Below are 18,302 nucleotides of genomic sequence, written 5' to 3' on the forward strand. Positions count from 1 at the left end.
TAAAGGTCACGAACGTATTGGTCTCTTTCTGCTGGATGTCCAGACGATAGGCTCATTATACTCATTGCGGTCCCTCGCCCGACTATATGGGTGAAGACTCACTGTTTCCCAGCAAGTCGTGTCCCGCTGTAGATCTATACTTGTCCCACTCGAACTCGAGCCACTCCTGTCGTCCTAAGCTTTCGAACAAACTCATGACTTCCTCGCTGGGTCGCCAGTCGCCAACCCGCCACTGCACCACCGGTGGTGTTAATCCTTGACCAGCAGCATCATCAACTTTCTGCCTCTTACTTCCACGTCCAGCAATAAATTTGACGCCCCATCTGTGACCTTGTTTCATTGGAAGGTCATATTTCTCCACATCTCGGTCGTCTGAAGGGTCCCACCATAGGTGCGTAAAAATCTCTGCGTCCTCAAGACTTGGCATATTATCGCGAGTCAGAGACTGTGCGAATGCAGCAAGTAGGGGCTCGATCCGCTCCCTGCAGGGCTCAATGCGGAACATGTCCAGATCGTAATCGTACTCGTCATCCGGGTTATCGCCATACTCGGAGTCAAGTTTTATGTCCTCATCCGTGTCAGTTTCGCGGGGGTAGTGTTTTGTGTCTGAGATGTTGTATCCTCCTTCTTCAGAGTCGTGTGGATCTTCGCCACCGGGGCCAACAAAGTACCACCGCCCGTCTGGGCGGAGGGAGTGGAACTCGAGCCGGAATCGCCGCATCTGTGTCCACTGCTGATCCTCTGACGCCTCGGGACTGGGGAACAGGTCTGGAGTGACCATAGCACGCACGTCAAACAGGCTTAATTGCGCACCGAGCTTGCACAGGCCAATAGAGACGGGGTCTTTCTCCGCGGGATGGATCAGGTTTGGCCGTGCCACCGACTCGTCATGCTTGGGGCGCGAGAAGAAAGGCCAAAAATGCAGTGCGGCTCTGGTAAGACTGGCGGAGATCCTTTTACCGCCGAGGTGCTTCTCCTGGTCCATGATGGCAGCGCCAAACTCGTGGCGGGCGTCTCGGAGGGGGCCTTCCCACGGCCAGGTGTAGTACTCGCGCATCGCCCTACTCGGCATAGAGGCCGGCATAGGCCGCTCCCACAACCAGGGGGCATTCCATTCCTGGACAGCCGGTAGGTGGACAAGGCATTGTAGAGGCACGAGGGGAGACAGAGGGCGTATATCTGTTGCGTTCTCAGCGCCCGAGCCATAAGCTCTTGACCTGATGGTCAGACTGCTCACAAAGGGCAGATCTGGTAGTGTCTCAGGGTCCTGCAGCTGCAGGCGGCGCGAGTGATATCTGCGATGGTGGCAACCTGGCTCCTCTGGGTCAAAGTTTTGCGGCTGAATTTCAAACTTGATGGCGATGCTCGCCGGAGGATCCTCAGTCTGGTTGTAGATGGCAGCAATCTGCTTGTAGAAGGCATGGATGCGTGTCGACATGTGGGCGCTGACGGCAATGGTTTCCCCAGCAGGTTCATGGCATGGTAGTGGCTTCTCCGCATATTCATCGACGAGGAGGAGCGGCAGCGGGAGATCATATTCGCAAACCCCAAACTTCGCGCCTAACGCTGCCTTGGCCGTTTCGAGAATCTCATTCTCGAAGTCTGGGTCCGTCTCGCGAAGTGGCATGTTGATTGATATGTACAATGTTCGGAATTAGTGTTGGCGGGGACGCGGAGTGGAGAGCAGCGGGAACGACCATTTTATAGCCGGGGGGTCCCCGGTTCGCTTCAATCTTAGCCTGAGCTTGCCTCTTGGAGGCGTGGAAGGATCACTCGTAGGTGGGTCCATTACCATAGGCCCACTTAACGATCGACTTTGCGGCAGAATCCTTTCTTCCAATATGCAGATGAAAAGCCCTTTCTTTATCTCTCGTTTGATGATATTCTTTACTTGCGAGTAAGCCGACAGCTACCGATGTGGGAAGTCAGTATAACCGTACCGCTCCACTGCAAGCAAGTCATCTTTGGATGGTGGCAATGCGTCTTGATGTTACACTTGGTGTCAAGTAAGCATTGACGTACTTTAATGAGCTCATTTTTTTTTCGTTTGATTCTTACAATTGAAGCTCCATTGGAATTCATTGAATATGTAGATATGGCCTCGGGAGAGTGGGTAGCGACTGAACGCTGAGCCGTTCGCTTACTACTAACCTATATCGCTCATCTCCAGGGTGCAATGGTGCTGGAAACGAGCAACGGACTATGACCTGATCTCATTGAACCGTATGGCTCCATGAAATGTCACATCATAGGCAACCTGATTTTGAATAAACCAGGAGAAATTTCTTATGACGATGCATTCACTTCCTGGGTGAAAGTCATTCTCAATAATACAAAATTCATAGTATATGGCAACAAAATATGTGAGTGCCCCTGAACGGGCAGGGTTTCTAGATACACGCAGCCTCAGACCTTAGAAGAGAGCGCGTAAGACTACTTTACATAATCCTTGGTTCCACTCAAAGCAGTGATGTTGGCAAACCAAATACATGGCAATCTGTCCCTAATGCGGCCAAGATCAGTCGACTGTGTAGCAAATGCATGCTAATGCTATATATTCTTTGTATGATTGCTGGCACGGAGATGATCGCAACTTTCCAATCTGGCTCACGTACTATCTTTATACCAACCGAGGAAAGCTAAAAAGGCCACTCGAAGAAGTACATACATCCTACACCTTCGGGTCTGTTCGGTTGAAATCCTTCGTTCAGCTGCTAACCTCAATCCGAACTCCGTCTAGAACACTGAGATGGGATCGGAGACGAAACATCGAGAACGGAACAGGCCCTCCGTGATACCCGTCTACAATTTTTATTTTCTTCGACTGAAACCAGACCGATAGGCATGCTCATCAACCGATCCTAACTGGGAATTTCAAAACCTAACAATATATAGTCATTCGTACGAAACTTTCGAACTGAAGGTTTACACCCGAAAAAGAGGTCAGCACGGCAAACGTATTTATGAGTCGAACAACTGTAGTTATGGAAAGTAAGGCAATAAAGAAGCCTATATTCTAAACCCAGAGCTCTATCTTGAATGCATGCAAGTGAGTGATAGCCCATATGCTATTCATGATCGTGCGCACTCGCCTCAGACGATGCATACCAGATTCATCAAGTGCAGTACTACCGAAATAACACCGAAGCCGTCAATCTAACCCACGCCTGTACCCCAATGGGTATGACATTCGATATTGGGACCTTGTAATATTACGTGTGAAACGAAAAGTAAAAAAAAAATCAAAGTTTTACGGCTGGTAGAAAAAATATCTAGAACACCCAGCAGTATTTTACAAATATTTAAACGGCTGCTATTCCATCTCCAGTTTCACAGCATACACCATTGTTTCATCGTTGATACACACTATGGCGCTCTTCTTCCTTTTGCAGACTCTATGACGAATAGGTTTGATGTCCCTTTTGAAAGAAAAAAAAGTAAAGCATTTATCTTGTCGAATAAACTTTTACCCCTATGCCATGTGGGGCGGTGTATACCGCCTCCAGAGGGTTAATTGGTATTTCTAATTAGAACATGGCCCCACTCTTTTGGCATCAGACGAAAGACTCTCTCTGTTGTATGAACGAATCAAGAAGTCACTTTGTTTGAGTTCGCCACGAATTGTAGAGAGTGTGCGCCACGCTATTGCAATACATCATAAGAAACCTATGATCAATGTGAATCTTGCGCATCCAGTCATAATACCAAACCATCTAAAATAACAATAGTAAGCTTAGCAATAGGATTCGAGAAAGAAGCTATATACACCTAGCTAGAACACACTAGCCATCTAACTGCACCCCACTATATACCCGGTTGAAGTCCAGAAGCTTCTTACAAAGCGCCAACCAAGGTGTTGTAAGCCTGCTTGGGCTGGTAGTTAGTGTCGAACAAGAGAGGGCGGTCGTTGGCGCGCCAACTGTCCTTGTCGGAGACACCCCAGACGGTGATACCAACACACTTGGAAACGGCAAGACAACCGTTCATGACAGTCAGGAAGTCGCTTGCTGCGGCGCCGGCGATATCGAGCTCAGTGATGGCAATCTCCTTGACATTGGCGCCAGCCAGTGTCTTGAGGGCGTTGGGGACGCCGGAGGCTGGGTTCCAGCCGCCAGGTGCGGCAAGATGGGCTTGTGTGCCAATACCGTCAATGGGAATGCCCTGGGACACCCACTTGTTAACGTGTGCGACCATACCAGTGGTAACCTTGGCGTAGTTGGCAATGTCCAGGTTGTAGTCGTTGATGTAGAGCTTGGCGTTGGGATCAGCGGCGCGTGCGGCGCGGAAAGCGATACCAACAAAGTCTTCGCCGAGGACACGGCTGAAGACGCTGTCTCGAAGTTGGCCGTTCTCGGCGAAGATCTCGTTCACGACATCCCACTGCAAGATCTTACCCTTGTAGTGGGTGACGATCTGTGTCACGTGGTTCTGGATGACGGAGGTCAGGGTAGCGCGGTCGTTGATTTGCGTAACCCATGTTGGCAGCTGCGAGTGCCAGAGGAGTGTGTGACCACGCAGGAGCTTTCCGTTCTGGGTGGCCCAGTTGACGACGTTATCAGCGTTGGTGAATGTGAACTTTCCACGTGATGCTACATACGAAGAGAAGTCAGTTTACGATCATGGATCCCGGGTGAAAGTACAAGTTGGGCACTCACATTCAGTAGCATCCCACTTCAAGCTGTTCTCGTGGGTGATCTGTCCAAAGCTGTTCTTGGCGATCGTCATGAGAGGGGCGTTGTTCAGGTGGTAGTGGTCGATTTCAGTGCCAAAGTAGATCTTTCCCTTGGCCTTGAACTTCTCATGCAATCCACCTGCAGCTCCTGAGCCTCCACCACTGCCACCTCCTCCACCATTGCCTCCAGTAGGAGCAGGGTTGCTATTGCCAGTAGTAGTGGGAGCGGGGGATCCGCCACCCGTACCAGGAACGCACTGGAAGTAGTAATCACTGGAAGTAATGGTAAGCGAAATATTCATTCAAGCATCTCTGTGACTCATTAGAAAGAGCTCTTACTTGACCTTGTTGCACACCGAGCCGGAAACGCAGGTCGTGGAGCCGCCCCATCCAATACCACCACCTATTCAAAGCGAGATCAGTAAACCATTACCATCCAGAGATCATTTGAGGAATGACCTACATTGGCCGTACAGAGGAGATTGGCCGAGAACGACGGCGGGGGCAACGGCGAGTGCGAGAGTAGAGGCGCGCATGATGATGACTTCCTGGTACTCGGGAAGATCGATGGTCGAGAGCTAATAAGCAATAGATTCACGACTTTATGAATGGATTTGCTTTCCTCTTATTCCCTTGTCACAACGCTGAGAGCCAAGACATGAACAAGGTATCACAATCAAAATCCGCTTGAATAGAAAGCCAAGAGGGCGGAAGCGGAGGCCGACATATTGGGAAAGTCAGAATCCCACGAGTAATGAGGCGGGGTACATGCTTCCTATACTACGCCAAGACTCCGTCCCTTTGGATTCCACTGTTTTCATCAATAACGAGATGGCACATGGGCAAAGCGAAGTGGAAACGCCCGACCCCAAGTCCCCAACCCTAGGGCCGGACTCAAGTCTCCAACTCGACTGTGTATCCGTGTTCCGAGCGTGTGAGCAAGTGTTGCATCACAATTCCTGGTCGAGTCCACGAATGGCATGTCTACGAATAACAAGGGTCCGTATATGTTTTCATTTGCGGCGACTCAAGGTTGATGAGGAGAATTATATTAACTGGCCAATAACGTTGCCCAAACATCTCAAAAGTGCGCTGAGCTAATATGGTTGCACGGAGCCAACTGCCGCATGGGTTGTCGCTCTGCTTGGCAAACGAGTTCCTGACTGTGACACCTTTGAGTAGTAAGTAGACCGATGATGCTAGAGATACTTGAGTTAAGATGAGCAACGGTTGAAGGAGAAATCCGACACCTAACGGGATCGAGATCGAAACTAGACCGAGGTTAAAGGCAACAGGCTGATAAGGTAAGGCGCTATCCCTGATACGGCTGGTAACATTGCAAGGACCACTTCGTATACATAGTTCCCCGGCAGATGCGGCAGTTCGAATGGTAGTTGCATTGCTACTCAGTTCAGACGGCATCTAACCTTGTTCCTTTGATAATCTTTGAAGGTTCCCAGCTAGCAAAATTTCACGAGTACTTATTGAGTTAGTAGTAGCACGAGGGTGTGTCTTGATGGCGCGAGATGGTAGGATCAAAATCATCATGCACAAAACTAGTATTTTGGAATTATTTAAAGTTCTCAACAAATACAACGACATTTAACCACACTTTCCAAACCGCCATTAAATTCATGGGTTCTGTGATATGATTTTCCGCATGGGTTGCGGGGACATCGCTCCAGGATATTTTACAAACCAAGGGTAAGAACTCGATGCACGAGTCAAAAGATTTCAATCCATGATCAATCGTTCGAATATGAGAACGGTCTAGCTACAGTCTTTCGTAGTAAGATAGCTACGACACAGCTTTCGTGTGAAAAGATTTCGAGTAGGTGGTATCGCATTCCCATTGCCCAGCCTGAAGGAACGAAGCTTTTCCACCCTAAGCAGCATACTACGGCGCAATACCGGAACCAAGAACTTAGCAAAAAACAGACTGGCGATCTCATAGAGTTAGTGCAATAATGAATCTGATGGAGTTGCTGAGCAGCTGGGCTAAGTACAGAATATTCGCCAAAGCACTATGCATAATTAGTATATCAGGTGCCATTGCCACAATACAGCAGAAGTTGTACTCCCCATGAATAGTCGAAACCAGGCGGTTCTGCAACACCGTAAGCCCTGGCCTCCGCCCGTCCCCATACCCCAAGGGAAACCTTTCGATAGGACATTAAACCCGAACAAACAAATAAAAAAACCCCCCGCAGAAGGTATGCTAGCCTGCACTTCAAGAAAAGATTTCAAAAGGCTCCGTCGTTCCAGCGTTGCACACATCACACTCCATAACCATCGCAGTCAAGCCTGGTGTTCAGATTTCACCGTGTCCCACACTTCCAATCCTCGTAAAAAAACATCATGAAAGAATCGTATAAATCCCATCGACCTCAGTATCCCCCTCGCAATAGCATGATCGCTTAGCCATGCCCCCCATCCTTAACCCCGCGTCTCTCAAAGAGCTAACCGCTCATTCCTTCCCTTCTCGAATCAACGCGGTTCAGGGTCTGAGGATAATACAACGCATTGTGCTTTGCAGTGGGGAGGTTCTGCCAATTAATCGAGGGGAGATACCGCGTATGCAAGAAAGCAGGTTAGGGAAGCAATTTGTTCCGGAGCATTGATGCTCTTCTTGAGTTCGGCATGAATGTGTAATGCGTTGTGCGTCTTGCTTATATGGGAAAAAGTCGTCGGTAGTGCCAACGTACGCTACTCACCACGCTGAGACCGAAAGGATGGGACGACTCGGAGAGAAATGTAATCGACAGATTGAAGCATTCGTGGGTCAACAAGCATTGGAGTAGTACGGAAATTCATTATTTTACTTTTTAGTTAGAAAAGGGTTCTTATCCTATAGTAGTACAAATACAAGCGCACGCAGTAAGACTCCTGTCATCGCAGCCGTTGCGTAAGTTCTATCGACTTTGCCTTTTCAGGCGCTAATAGCTGGTTCGTCCCTGATTCTAAATCTGGCATGCTACCGTTTCCCGGCGGCATGATTCCAATGTGATCGACGCTTGCTTCAAACGTTTTTACAGACTCCTTTCTACTCTGGCATCGTAAGCTAAACTCGTCCATCTTGGTGAAGGGGCCTGTGCTGCTATCCCCCGTGTCGTGGTGTGACTTTTTGATTCCGGTCCATCTGCTGAGATTGAGGGAATTGGTGCCGAGTGTCCTTTTATTGCTTAGTAGGTCTTTGTGCTTGACGATGCTGACAAGGCGGTTGAGGACTGAAAACTCGATTTTGAGCTTGACGCTATACACGGCTGTCTTGTAGGTTGTTTGGATTTGATAGTGGTCTGAGAATTGGACGGCGAGAAGGGTGATGTCGAAGATCAGGACCATGACATTGACAAGGATGAGATGTCTGAGGAGCTTCTTGATGGGCTTCGGAGCCTTGCCGTCATGGCCACCAAGCAGGAGGACCGTCTCGTAGATGTAAATCATGGATATGATTGTTTCCTGGACAACGATGACGACAAGTTGTATCTTGTCATAAATCAAGAAACCGGGGAGGAAGCGAGCGGAATGCTTGGAATTGGCGCCCATGGCTAGGGTAAATAGTGGGACGCCGAGGACGACGCCAGTGAGGATGATCATGTACAAGACCCAGCGAATCCGAGCCTTGTCCCGAACAACCAGATGCAGACGCGAATAGAGGACGACGGATTGTCCGATGACCATGCATGCCCAACCGACACCGATGATGGCGCTTGACAACAGATCCATCTTGGTGACTTGGAAGAACTTGAGGACGAATCCAATCGCGTGAGGAGCGATGCCGAAGGTTGCAATGAAGAAGCTCCAAAAGTACAGTCCTGTGCGCTGCTTGAAGACGGCAAAGATCAGGAACATGATCTCGACAACGTTGTACATTGAGATGGCAAGAAAAGCAGCCATGGTCATCAAGATGCCTAGACTTGCAGTGACACCACCGACGATGCCTATCTCCTTCTCTTGGGCCATGGCGGAGGCGACGGGTGCCTGGAGGAGGGGTAAGGGTGTTCTAACTAGGTGCGAGCCCGGACGGAACAGACGACGATGATCTGTGAGAAAGACATGGAGAGCACATGAGGACAAGGGATTAATCTACAGAAGATAGGGTATGAGGGGGGTCTGCGGAGTGGGGGAGTAAACGAGGAATATGGGTGGGCAAAACCAGCCGATGGCACGCGCCGCCTCGCCATGGCAAACCTTGCGGGTGATCGCAAGAGGTGGGAAAGGTGTGTGTGTGTCCGTGTGTCAGTGTGTCCGTCTGTGCAGTGTAGATAGAACCAAGAGTAGTAGATGGACGGGATGGCGAAGGGAAAGGGGGATGTCGTTCCAGACAGGCGGCCGGATCATCTTCCCCGAGTCGGTGGCGAGGCTGTGTGATTGGCGCGGGCGGGCTGGCCATGCACGCAACGCCGTATGGTTGGCCAAGTGCTTGGGGTCGCGGATTTGGGCGTCCAACAATGGCGTGCCTTGAAATGTGATTCTGCTGCTCATTTGCGCCCATTTGCGACTTTCATGGCCTCGCCCGCGCTTTTGCATGTCAGGCCATGACCTGCATGTGCATGCGCCGCGCCACACAATGGCCCCCCTCCGACGGCTTGGTCATTGGAACACGACCAAGTCGCTTACGGAGATCCTGTCCGATCCACGATGCCGCGTCTGCGGGACAAGGTCAGCCGCAGCGTGGTGCTGATTTCCTGATATGTACATCTGCATGCTTGGTTGGTTAACCAAGTCGAGTATCGCTGAGATTCGACATACTGCACGACTCAGCACACAAAGCTTGTACGCCCTGTTCACCGTTCGCGAATCAGAGAGCGCGCAAGTACCGACCTTGTTTACACTAAGTACTTAGCAACATGTGCCTGACCCCGGAATCCATTCATGCGTGGCTTGGTTGCGTCACTAGCTGGAGGCCTAGGGACCATGCCAATGTTGCCTCTCCTTGTCTGAGCCCTACGAGACAAACTTTATAGTTCCTACCAGCACGTTGCTAATCGATGCTGACCCGTGTGACTGCTCTGGAGCATCAACGGGTGCTTCTTGTTGTGCGCATCATTCCCAACAGTTGACAAACTTTCATCAAGCGAGCGAAGACTGTTCAGTTACACTTCGTATCTGCCCATACGGTTCGTTCCTCGCCCATGTACTTACCCAAGCACAGCAGGTTCTCCAGAGTATTGCAGCCAAGCGTTTTTTTTATAATTGCTTGTTCTGCTGTATTCGCAATTCAGCTATCCAGCCAAGCCGGCACGTATCCTACTCAGGTGGGCACACATCAGGTTTTCGCAGTGAAATGGCCATGCAGCCATCAGTCTCCAAGTCTACTTGCCAACAAAGAGTGATTGGCTCGGGTCAAGGGCTCGTCAACCCCAAAATACTGGTCCAACTTGGTCGTCACCAACGAATGGCATACAGAAACACTTAGGTCCCGACCTTTGTGACACTGGGCACACTGCTCTGGGCCATGCAAGCCATGATGAAACTGGGGATATTACAGCAAGCATAGTAGTCGAAAGAGTATGTGGGTCGGTGTGTGGAGCATTTTCGCCTATTGTCCGTATTTCAGTATTTTACAAAATGGCAGCGCCACCTTGCTGGGAAGCCTGCAGCGAGTCAAGCCGTGCAGCAGTAACGCACCTTGCATTTTATGTGCTCACGAGAACGACATCTTGGCCGCATATCCTCCTCATGCCATGTTTCAGCTGAAGGTACTGATATTCCAGGAATGTGAAGACATTGTGCTTGGCAAAGGTGCCAGCATCGCAATGGTTGCGCTTGTTGCGCACTTCCATTCATCTCCAATCATTCTCCTAGCGTTCATGGTAGCCTGGAGTACGTAGACATTTACATGGTTTTCGCTGATAGCCCATCAACCAGTGCCCTCACTATGGCTGGCTCTTTCTGGCACTTCTCAAAGTCACTTCGCGTTGATGTTTCCGAGCTGAATGTCCGTTCTCCAAGATAGCATGATGCGTAGGATCTGATATACGAGTATTATTGTTGAATGGCAGGCTCAGCAGCACTATGTGCAGGGAAGAAAACCGGGGTGCAATGGTCATACCGCGCGTACATGCGCTTGGCCTTGTTCATGATAGGCGAGTTGGGCTCCAGCATTGATGGCGCTGTGGCTGTGGCTGTTGATGGGGATGACGGGAAGGATCACATGCTAGTAAGCTAAGCTCCCCTAGAGACAGATCAGCACACACAAGGCCACATGTGTGAGGTTAAGGAGAATGGCATGTTGGCGACAATATAGTAAGGCAAAGAGACTTCTCGCATGCTGCATGGACCAGCATTATGGCGCGATTCCCTTGCGGCGTTGTGTACCTGCTTTGCCATGCGCTGAGGTGGCCGTGCTGAGTGAAGGAGATGGTTTCGGGGGACAGGGCTCGGAGGGTCGGAGGGTCAGAGGTGTTGGCGCTACTCCTATTACGTACTACTAGTACTTACTAGTACTTACTTAGTTATGCCCAAGCGCGTGTGCGTGCCATTAGTGCACCCGTAAGAGCGCACCTACATCCCTGGCAGGCCTCCACTTTGTGATCGGATATCAGATCCGAAATATATGCACTCACGCGATTCAGCAATGGCTTCACAGGAGCGAGAGCAATTATGCACGTACTTATCGCAAAGGGTGGTTTATAAATAGATTAGGCACACCTGCCCACTTCTTCTATGTAGATCACAGGGGCAACTGACGAGCCCCTTTAGACAGGAAGCGAGAGAGGCCACAGAGCCATATTCCAAGCCCGAGACTTTGGCCCTCCAGTGTTGCTAGAATGATAACATGTTCGCTCCACCAACGGGCGGATACCCGTGCTCGTCCCGCCAGCGGGATACACCCTTGTGGTCAGTGCTGTGCGTTCGTTCACAAACACCTGAAGCACGCTGGAGTCGTACAAGACGTGGAACTTCAAGGTTTCGAGTATCCCCCTTTCGGTAAAGGGGCTGTCTTTGCCCCGCTGCCTAATCATGAACAGCGTGTGAGGCGCTTCCTCTTGACATGTTCGGATCCCATCTAGAGATGTGGAGCAACTCCGGTCAATGACAATCGTCTCCGCATTTACATCAAAGTAAACGCGGGTAAATTCCGCTGTACGCTTTGCCTTAGTCCGCGAATTTCTTTTTATCTCATCCACGTACTTACCAGCTGAATGTACAATATCAAAACCCAACTTGGCAGCGCCTTGTTCTGGTCTGAATTCTAGTTCCATCTCCCACTGCCGCCAGGCTACAGGAAACACAAAGATACCTCCGGGGCTTTGCTCCGGAGTTTCCTTTGAGGGAAACCTACAGCCTCTCAGCTTGCATAATCGAGGATCGGGCACTGCGCACAGCGTGATAGCAGTGAAGCTCGAGCCATGTGTATCTTCAGGCGTCAATTCGATGGAACCGATAGATTGAAGTGGAGACGACAAGGCTCCGGTAACACCCGTCAAGGCCTGCATTTTGAGAACTCGTGCCAAGGAGATGATGCCAGCCCATCCTTGTCGCTGACGCAGTTCTGCATCGAGGTCGTCTTCGCGAATCCAGCCGTATATGACCTGCTGCTGTGTTTGCGGATCCCAGAACGAGTTGCCAGCATAGTACAGGCCATGGTCCAATCTGCCTCCGAAACGGAACTTCATATGCACACCCAGCGCAGTCTCGAGGCTGCCGCAAAGCCACATTTGCGCATTGGTCGCCCGGAAGTTGCCTTTGGTGCGAATCATGTCGTCGGTAGCTAACCGACCTTCGACGCCACAAATGAGAAAGTCGCGGCATGTCTTGCCATCTGCACTTGCCAGGGATACAAAATTACTCACCTCCCAATTCACGCCAAAATCTCCTGTCCAGCGAGGCGAAGGGCAAAAGTTCAGGCCAGGGGTAATCAAAGGGCCAAGATATTGCCATGCATCCAGCGCATTTGCGTCCACTTGGTAGAGAAAGGCTGTCGGTGTCTTCCCTCGAATTCCTCCGGCTACGACAGCATACAATGATCTGGTGTCTCGGTTCACTCGATGCTGATCAACGAGTTTATCCATGCTCGGCCAGGGAGCTACGAACGGATCTCGCCAGCCGGTCACGTCGATGCCCGGCGGGGGCTCTGCGAGGACAGGGTTCTTCGCATGTCTAGTCCATGTCCTGCCAGAATCGGTTGATGTAGCCAAAGCGACTGTCTCTGATGTTCGGAAATATGGCCGCGTGTAGTGAATTGGGAGACGAGACACTGATGTATACGCTGCTGTCAGGACGCCGCTCTCTGAACCATCGATTGCAGTGGGTATCAGACAGCCGGTGAACACGCCGCCCGAATCGCACTGTGCAGAGGGCTGCATAGATGGGCAATTTGAGACTTTCCATGTGAGAAGATCGTGGGATACTGCTGCACCCCAGGAAATGTTGCCCCATTCTGTGCTGTTTGGATTCCACTGGAAACCCAGATGATACTTTTTATTGACCGGGTCGTATCCAGGGGCGCAAGGGTCGTTGAGCCAACCACGAGGAGCCACGAGATGTAGGCGTGGTCGCCATCGTTCGCTCGGTTCAGGTGTCGCTTCGGAGACCAGAGGGGTAGAGAATACACTCACTCTGGGCACCTTTTTGAACGTGAAAGGAGTAGTCGGGGGTGCGGTTACTAGCATGTGTGAAGTCATTGCGCCAAAAACTCAGAAGGAGAGTAATCGAGGGATGTAGTCTATCAGATTTCATTCCATTAAGAAGATCATCCTGGGTAGTTACGGCAAAGTCTTTCAAGGCGACCATGACGGCAGCTACGGGTGCGTGCTGTTGCAGGATAGGGTGGGCGTTGCAGTCAATGGCTAGGCGTTCAAAACACCCACGGCGTGATACTAAGAGCCTCGATGTCGGATCATGGGGATTTGCCCAAACAGTTATAGCTCTGGTCGAGATGCGGTTCGTCGCGAGATGGAGATTCGACGAGAAGGGTTAAGGAGCGGGGCTGGCGCGTCGAGTGGGTAATGGAGCGGGTTCGGCATTTGCGTTGTCAATGGGACCCCGGCAATTACCCCGTGGGGCGCACGAGCATCACGTGATGAGGTGCCAAACACCACCTGCAGTTCTATGCATGTCTGACAGGACATACGACATCATCCGTGCCATACAACGATCCACAGCTCAGCAGAGCGATGTAGCGACTGGATGCATTGCTCACGGCTAGATAACTGATGTTTTACCTTCTGCTGCTTACGTAGCTACAATGGGTGAAGAGGTCATTTTCGACAGCACTCTCGTCCGAACTGTCCAACCACGCTCATGCGATCAATGTTTTGTGCATAAGAACAAGGTAGGTTTACTGATGACCCATCCTTGAACTATCAACAAGCAATCTAACTATACCTGTTTCGGCAGTGTAGTCGACATGCACCCTGCCATACATGTGTTGCAAATCATAGACCATGTACATACAAGCGCCGATCCCAGTATCGCCGACGCACACAACTCATGTGGGTCTTTCCAATAACTTTATGCCGTGATAGTTGATATGCTATTGTAATGGCCTGGCTACTGATACAAGAAGCCTTGAAATCGATAGATGCGATGCTAACAAGAATCAAGACCAAGAACCAAACCCGCTGCAAATGAAACACCTTCAAGCTCTTCAAGGTTCGAGACGCCCAGTCTCAATATTTCCATCGAGAGAGAGTTTGAAAATGGGCAAGCAAGTTCATCGCCCGAAATGATAGATGTTCAAAATATTGGTACTGTAGCGGCAAGCGAGACTATTGACGACTTTCTCCTATCAATCAACCAACATGCCGATATTGACAGCTTCGACTGGATCAAGTTCAGCATGGTCCCTAGTATTACAAGTTCAGTAAGAGGAGATGCTGTCCCGCTTGGGGATGTCCCTTCATTACATGTGAACACGATACCAGAGCCAATCGCAAGCCCGCCATGGCCTATGGATGATGAAATCTTCGGGTATCCTCTGGAAACAACTCTCCAGATTTCACGGCCTGCAACCACTGAGAGCATCTTTCACATTATCAATCTCTTCCTAGACCGACTTCACGCGTCAATGCCTTTCTTTGAGCGCTCCTACTTGCTCGATAACATACATGCTCAAAGACCCCTGTACGACCAGTCATTCAACGCACTGATTCATGCAATCAGTGCCTTAACCGTCTTCCAGATGATGCAAAAAGGATCTGAAAACCCCCGCTCGTCGATTCACATCGACCAAGCAGAACGGCTACTCGCAGAAGCCGTGCGATTGCACTCTCACGCCGACTTTGGCGAGAACCCAGTCCTGGAGCACGTTCTCACAAGCGTGTTTTTGTTTGGTTGTCAGTTTTCTAAGGGCAATCATCACGCTGCTAGATTTCGGCTTCGAGAAGCAATTACTTTGGCTGAAACCATGGGCTTGGATGATCCGCAAACGTACGAGAATATCTCCCGGGACGAGAAAAATAGGAGGTTGAGGACCTTTCTTTGTTTGACGGTAATTCATCGGTACGTGGCCATACAAAACCACCCCCTCTATCCCCTATCGCTATCACTAATGCATAATAACAGCGTATACGCCATTCAAAGAGACAGCCCCATAAACGACTACCTCCTCACCAGCAGCCGCCTCCACACAGTCCGCACAACCCTAACCCAACTCTCCACCAACTCCGGCCAACCCGACGAAAAAGCCATCGCAGGCCTCGGCTACATGGTCGACCTAATCGACTTCGTTGACTCCACCTTCGTCAAATGCTGGCGCAACCAATGCTGGAACGACGCAAGCCCCACCCACATCTCCGCAAAGACCGTTTCCACACTGTTGCAACGATACACCGAACCCATGTCCACGCGCGAATCCCCAAACGATGCCCAAAGAGCCGATGTACTGGTTACGAGACATTGGATCTGCCACATCCTGTGGGACCTCGGCTCCCGCCACGGGTTCCTCCACGAGAAAAACGCAGTAGCGCAGATGAGACCAGACTACGCATTAACAATCGCACACGATAGTATCGACACGTGCGAATCCCTCGATATGCCATCCCTGGAATGCCATGGCATCGGACTGGTGAGTAGCTCCCATTTATCCATTAACGTCGATTGTCGAAGCTCACGCTTTTCAAGGTCGAGAAACTTTACGATATCGTTACCAGTGCGATTAAGGCGACACAGCCGATGGAGGTTGGCTCTGCGATGCCGCATTTGGCGAGTGCTGCGCTCGGTTCTGACCGAGATGTCATTCTATCCTGGCCAGTGGGGTCGGTAATCGAGCCCGCTTTGAATGAGGGAGAAGGAAGCGCTTGGGATGAGGAGATAGTGTACCCGAAAAGTACCCCGTGTTTAGCTGATTTCGTCAATCGGTTTCTTGTTATTTTCGCGTCGTTTCGCGGCGGGAAACATCCGTATTTGAGGCCGTATATGCGGATGCTGTGTGATTTGGAGCTTGCTTGAGTAATTATGAGGAAAGCGATTACAATGAGGATTTAAAGAGTAAGGACGGGCTTGGGATGTAAAAGGCTTTTCCAGTAAGTGGATGTGGACATTCTGTAACATAGTATACATCGATAAAACGTTTCATGCATTATTGTAGTTATTACCATCTAGGATATCTCCTCACGACGCAGCCATATCGATAAAATTCAAAGCGTCACCTTTGCTAAGGACCGTTCGAGCTAAGTCGACCTATTTATAATCTCTTGAGCCGAGAGGATACGCCTCACAGCTTCTCGATCTGCGTCACTTCCACCCCAGCCTTATCTTCATTCATGAAGTTTTCAATATTCACGCTGCACACATAATCTATGATTCAGTTAGCAAAAGTTTCTTGCATTTGCCAAAAAAACAAGGCCCTTACTTTTGAATTGTCGCGCAGGAATGCGCGCCTCAAACATCTCATCCAGCTCAGCTGGGGTCCGTCCCTTGGTCTCGGGGAACCAGAAGAAAGTTACAATAATGCATCCCAGCATCCATCCCGCAAATATAAGATAAGTCTTGGGTCCAAGGTTGGCACTGATGATTTATTAGAATCTCTGCAATCACTAAAAGCCCTCAAGGACAGCAGGATAGGTGAACTTACGGAGCATTGGCAATGTACGGGAAGATGTATTGGACAGCAGTCGAGAAGCAGGCCAGAACGAAGAAGGAAAAAGCACTCGTCTTATTTCGCAAGCGAGCAGTTGGCATCTCTCCAGAAACGACATATGTCAATGGCCCGAAGCCCGCGGCGAAGAAGAAAGCAAACATGCAGCAGAAAGCGGCGATGGTTTGGCTGAGGCTCTGGTTGTGAAGGTAGTCGGCGAACCCCAAGACACCGATAACCAGGTTGATGAAGAACAGGATGACGAATGTAGTCAGCGCCAGTGGACGTCGACCGACCGCATCTACTACGAACAGGCCTGCTATCGCGCCGCCAAAGGCCAAGATTGAGGTTGCTAGGGCAAGAAGAAACGGACTTATCTTGCTACCAATAGTAGCGAGGAAAATCACAGCGTAGTTGGTCGCAAACACGATGCCAGAAAGTTGCTGCATGTTGGCAATGCTAAGCGCCAGCAACGTGCGGCGAAGATTGACTCCTTGGAAGATGTGCGTCCACGGTACCTCGACATCCTGGGCCCTCAGCGCTGCCTGTGCCTTTAATGCAGCAAACTCTGCTTCGATTTCCTGTTCGTTGTATCCTCTTCGCACCGTGCGTAGACTCTTGAGGGCTCGCGAGTCTTCACTGCGAGTCAGGTAGAAGGTTGGAGAATCATCTATAAAGATGAAGCCAATGACCAGAACGATAGGAAAGGCGATTTGCAAGCCCATGGGAAATCGGTAGGCGAATTGAGTCATATCGGTACTGACAGCCCAGTTGATTCCGTTGGAAAGCACCGCTGCTGCGTCAATGGTGACGATGGACAGTCCAATGAGGACTCCACGTAGCTCGTCTGGTGCGATTTCGGCTAAGAAGGTCGATCCCATTACGATGAAAAGAAAGATGGCTGCATTAGCCAGCCAACGCCCAATGACCAGCTGTGCCATACCAAAGGCAGACGTCTGGATCGCTGCAGCTACAGCACTCAAGACACATCCAAAGATGAGGGTTTTGCGTCGTCCCCATCGATCTCCACAATATGCGGCGAGAGGAAGTCCGAGAAGGCATCCAGTAGTAGGGACAGCGGTCATAACGCTTATATCGGTAGACGTGAGAACTGGTCCTTTAGGGGACTTGCCAGTTCCGAATTGGTGAATGAAAGGGGGCATTGCGAGAATCCCGCCCATGACGGAACCATCGAAGCCAAAAGTAAAGAATACGAGCGCGAGTGTGAAGCTGGAGAAGATCAATCGTGGGTTGTGGATGATGTGCGAAGTCCACGATCGACGCTGCACCGCAACATGCGTTGCATCAACAACAGATGTCCCCATGATGTCTGAGTAAGATGATTGATGAAGGATTTGAAAGATGGCGTTGGGTAGATATTCAATCCTGGTGAGCAAATCGCGTCTTTATGTAGTACGAATAATGTGTATGTACCTACCCCAGATTTTCCCCAGACCAAATGGCCAAGGGGTCATCGGCACGTGAAATATTGGAGAGGCGGGGGTCGGGACGCCACTAGCATCGAAACTTAGAGAACAAAGCATGATTCCGGGTCGTATGAAGAACTCCTGGTCGAGTGTAGATAGGCCGGTCGCGCGAGCGAAA

The 18,302-nt window shown here is 50.4% G+C and overlaps 6 protein-coding genes across 6 annotated transcripts; 1 reads left to right on the forward strand and 5 right to left on the reverse strand.

Moving 5' to 3' along the window:
- Positions 1–82: 82 nt before the first annotated feature.
- On the reverse strand, positions 83–1,627 carry COCVIDRAFT_106690 (hypothetical protein; the record flags this gene model as incomplete). Its single annotated transcript, XM_014698300.1, has 1 exon — positions 83–1,627. The coding sequence occupies one exon, from the start codon at positions 1,625–1,627 to the stop codon at positions 83–85; it is 1,545 nt and encodes a 514-aa protein (XP_014553786.1).
- A 2,207-nt stretch (positions 1,628–3,834) lies between these two features.
- On the reverse strand, positions 3,835–5,208 carry COCVIDRAFT_29042 (glycoside hydrolase family 10 protein; the record flags this gene model as incomplete). Its single annotated transcript, XM_014698301.1, has 4 exons — positions 3,835–4,589; positions 4,656–4,945; positions 5,012–5,075; positions 5,136–5,208. 4 exons carry the CDS (start codon positions 5,206–5,208, stop codon positions 3,835–3,837), a joined length of 1,182 nt encoding a protein of 393 aa, XP_014553787.1.
- Positions 5,209–7,561: 2,353 nt separating this feature from the next.
- On the reverse strand, positions 7,562–8,635 carry COCVIDRAFT_106770 (hypothetical protein; the record flags this gene model as incomplete). Its single annotated transcript, XM_014698302.1, has 1 exon — positions 7,562–8,635. One exon carries the CDS (start codon positions 8,633–8,635, stop codon positions 7,562–7,564), a length of 1,074 nt encoding a protein of 357 aa, XP_014553788.1.
- Positions 8,636–11,373: 2,738 nt separating this feature from the next.
- COCVIDRAFT_106701 (glycoside hydrolase family 32 protein) lies at positions 11,374–13,290 on the reverse strand (the record flags this gene model as incomplete). Its single annotated transcript, XM_014698303.1, has 2 exons — positions 11,374–11,759; positions 11,814–13,290. 2 exons carry the CDS (start codon positions 13,288–13,290, stop codon positions 11,374–11,376), a joined length of 1,863 nt encoding a protein of 620 aa, XP_014553789.1.
- Positions 13,291–14,570: 1,280 nt separating this feature from the next.
- Positions 14,571–16,069, forward strand: COCVIDRAFT_106630 (hypothetical protein; the record flags this gene model as incomplete). The annotated part of the gene is made up of 3 exons (XM_014698304.1): positions 14,571–15,121; positions 15,185–15,686; positions 15,743–16,069. The coding sequence occupies 3 exons, from the start codon at positions 14,571–14,573 to the stop codon at positions 16,067–16,069; spliced, it is 1,380 nt and encodes a 459-aa protein (XP_014553790.1).
- Positions 16,070–16,334: 265 nt separating this feature from the next.
- On the reverse strand, positions 16,335–18,022 carry COCVIDRAFT_40217 (hypothetical protein; the record flags this gene model as incomplete). The annotated part of the gene is made up of 3 exons (XM_014698305.1): positions 16,335–16,417; positions 16,473–16,627; positions 16,695–18,022. The coding sequence occupies 3 exons, from the start codon at positions 18,020–18,022 to the stop codon at positions 16,335–16,337; spliced, it is 1,566 nt and encodes a 521-aa protein (XP_014553791.1).
- Between the last annotated feature and the right edge of the window lie 280 nt (positions 18,023–18,302).

This window comes from Bipolaris victoriae (genome assembly GCF_000527765.1).
Source record: "Bipolaris victoriae FI3 unplaced genomic scaffold scaffold_80, whole genome shotgun sequence".
NCBI classification, from domain to species: domain Eukaryota; kingdom Fungi; phylum Ascomycota; class Dothideomycetes; order Pleosporales; family Pleosporaceae; genus Bipolaris; species Bipolaris victoriae.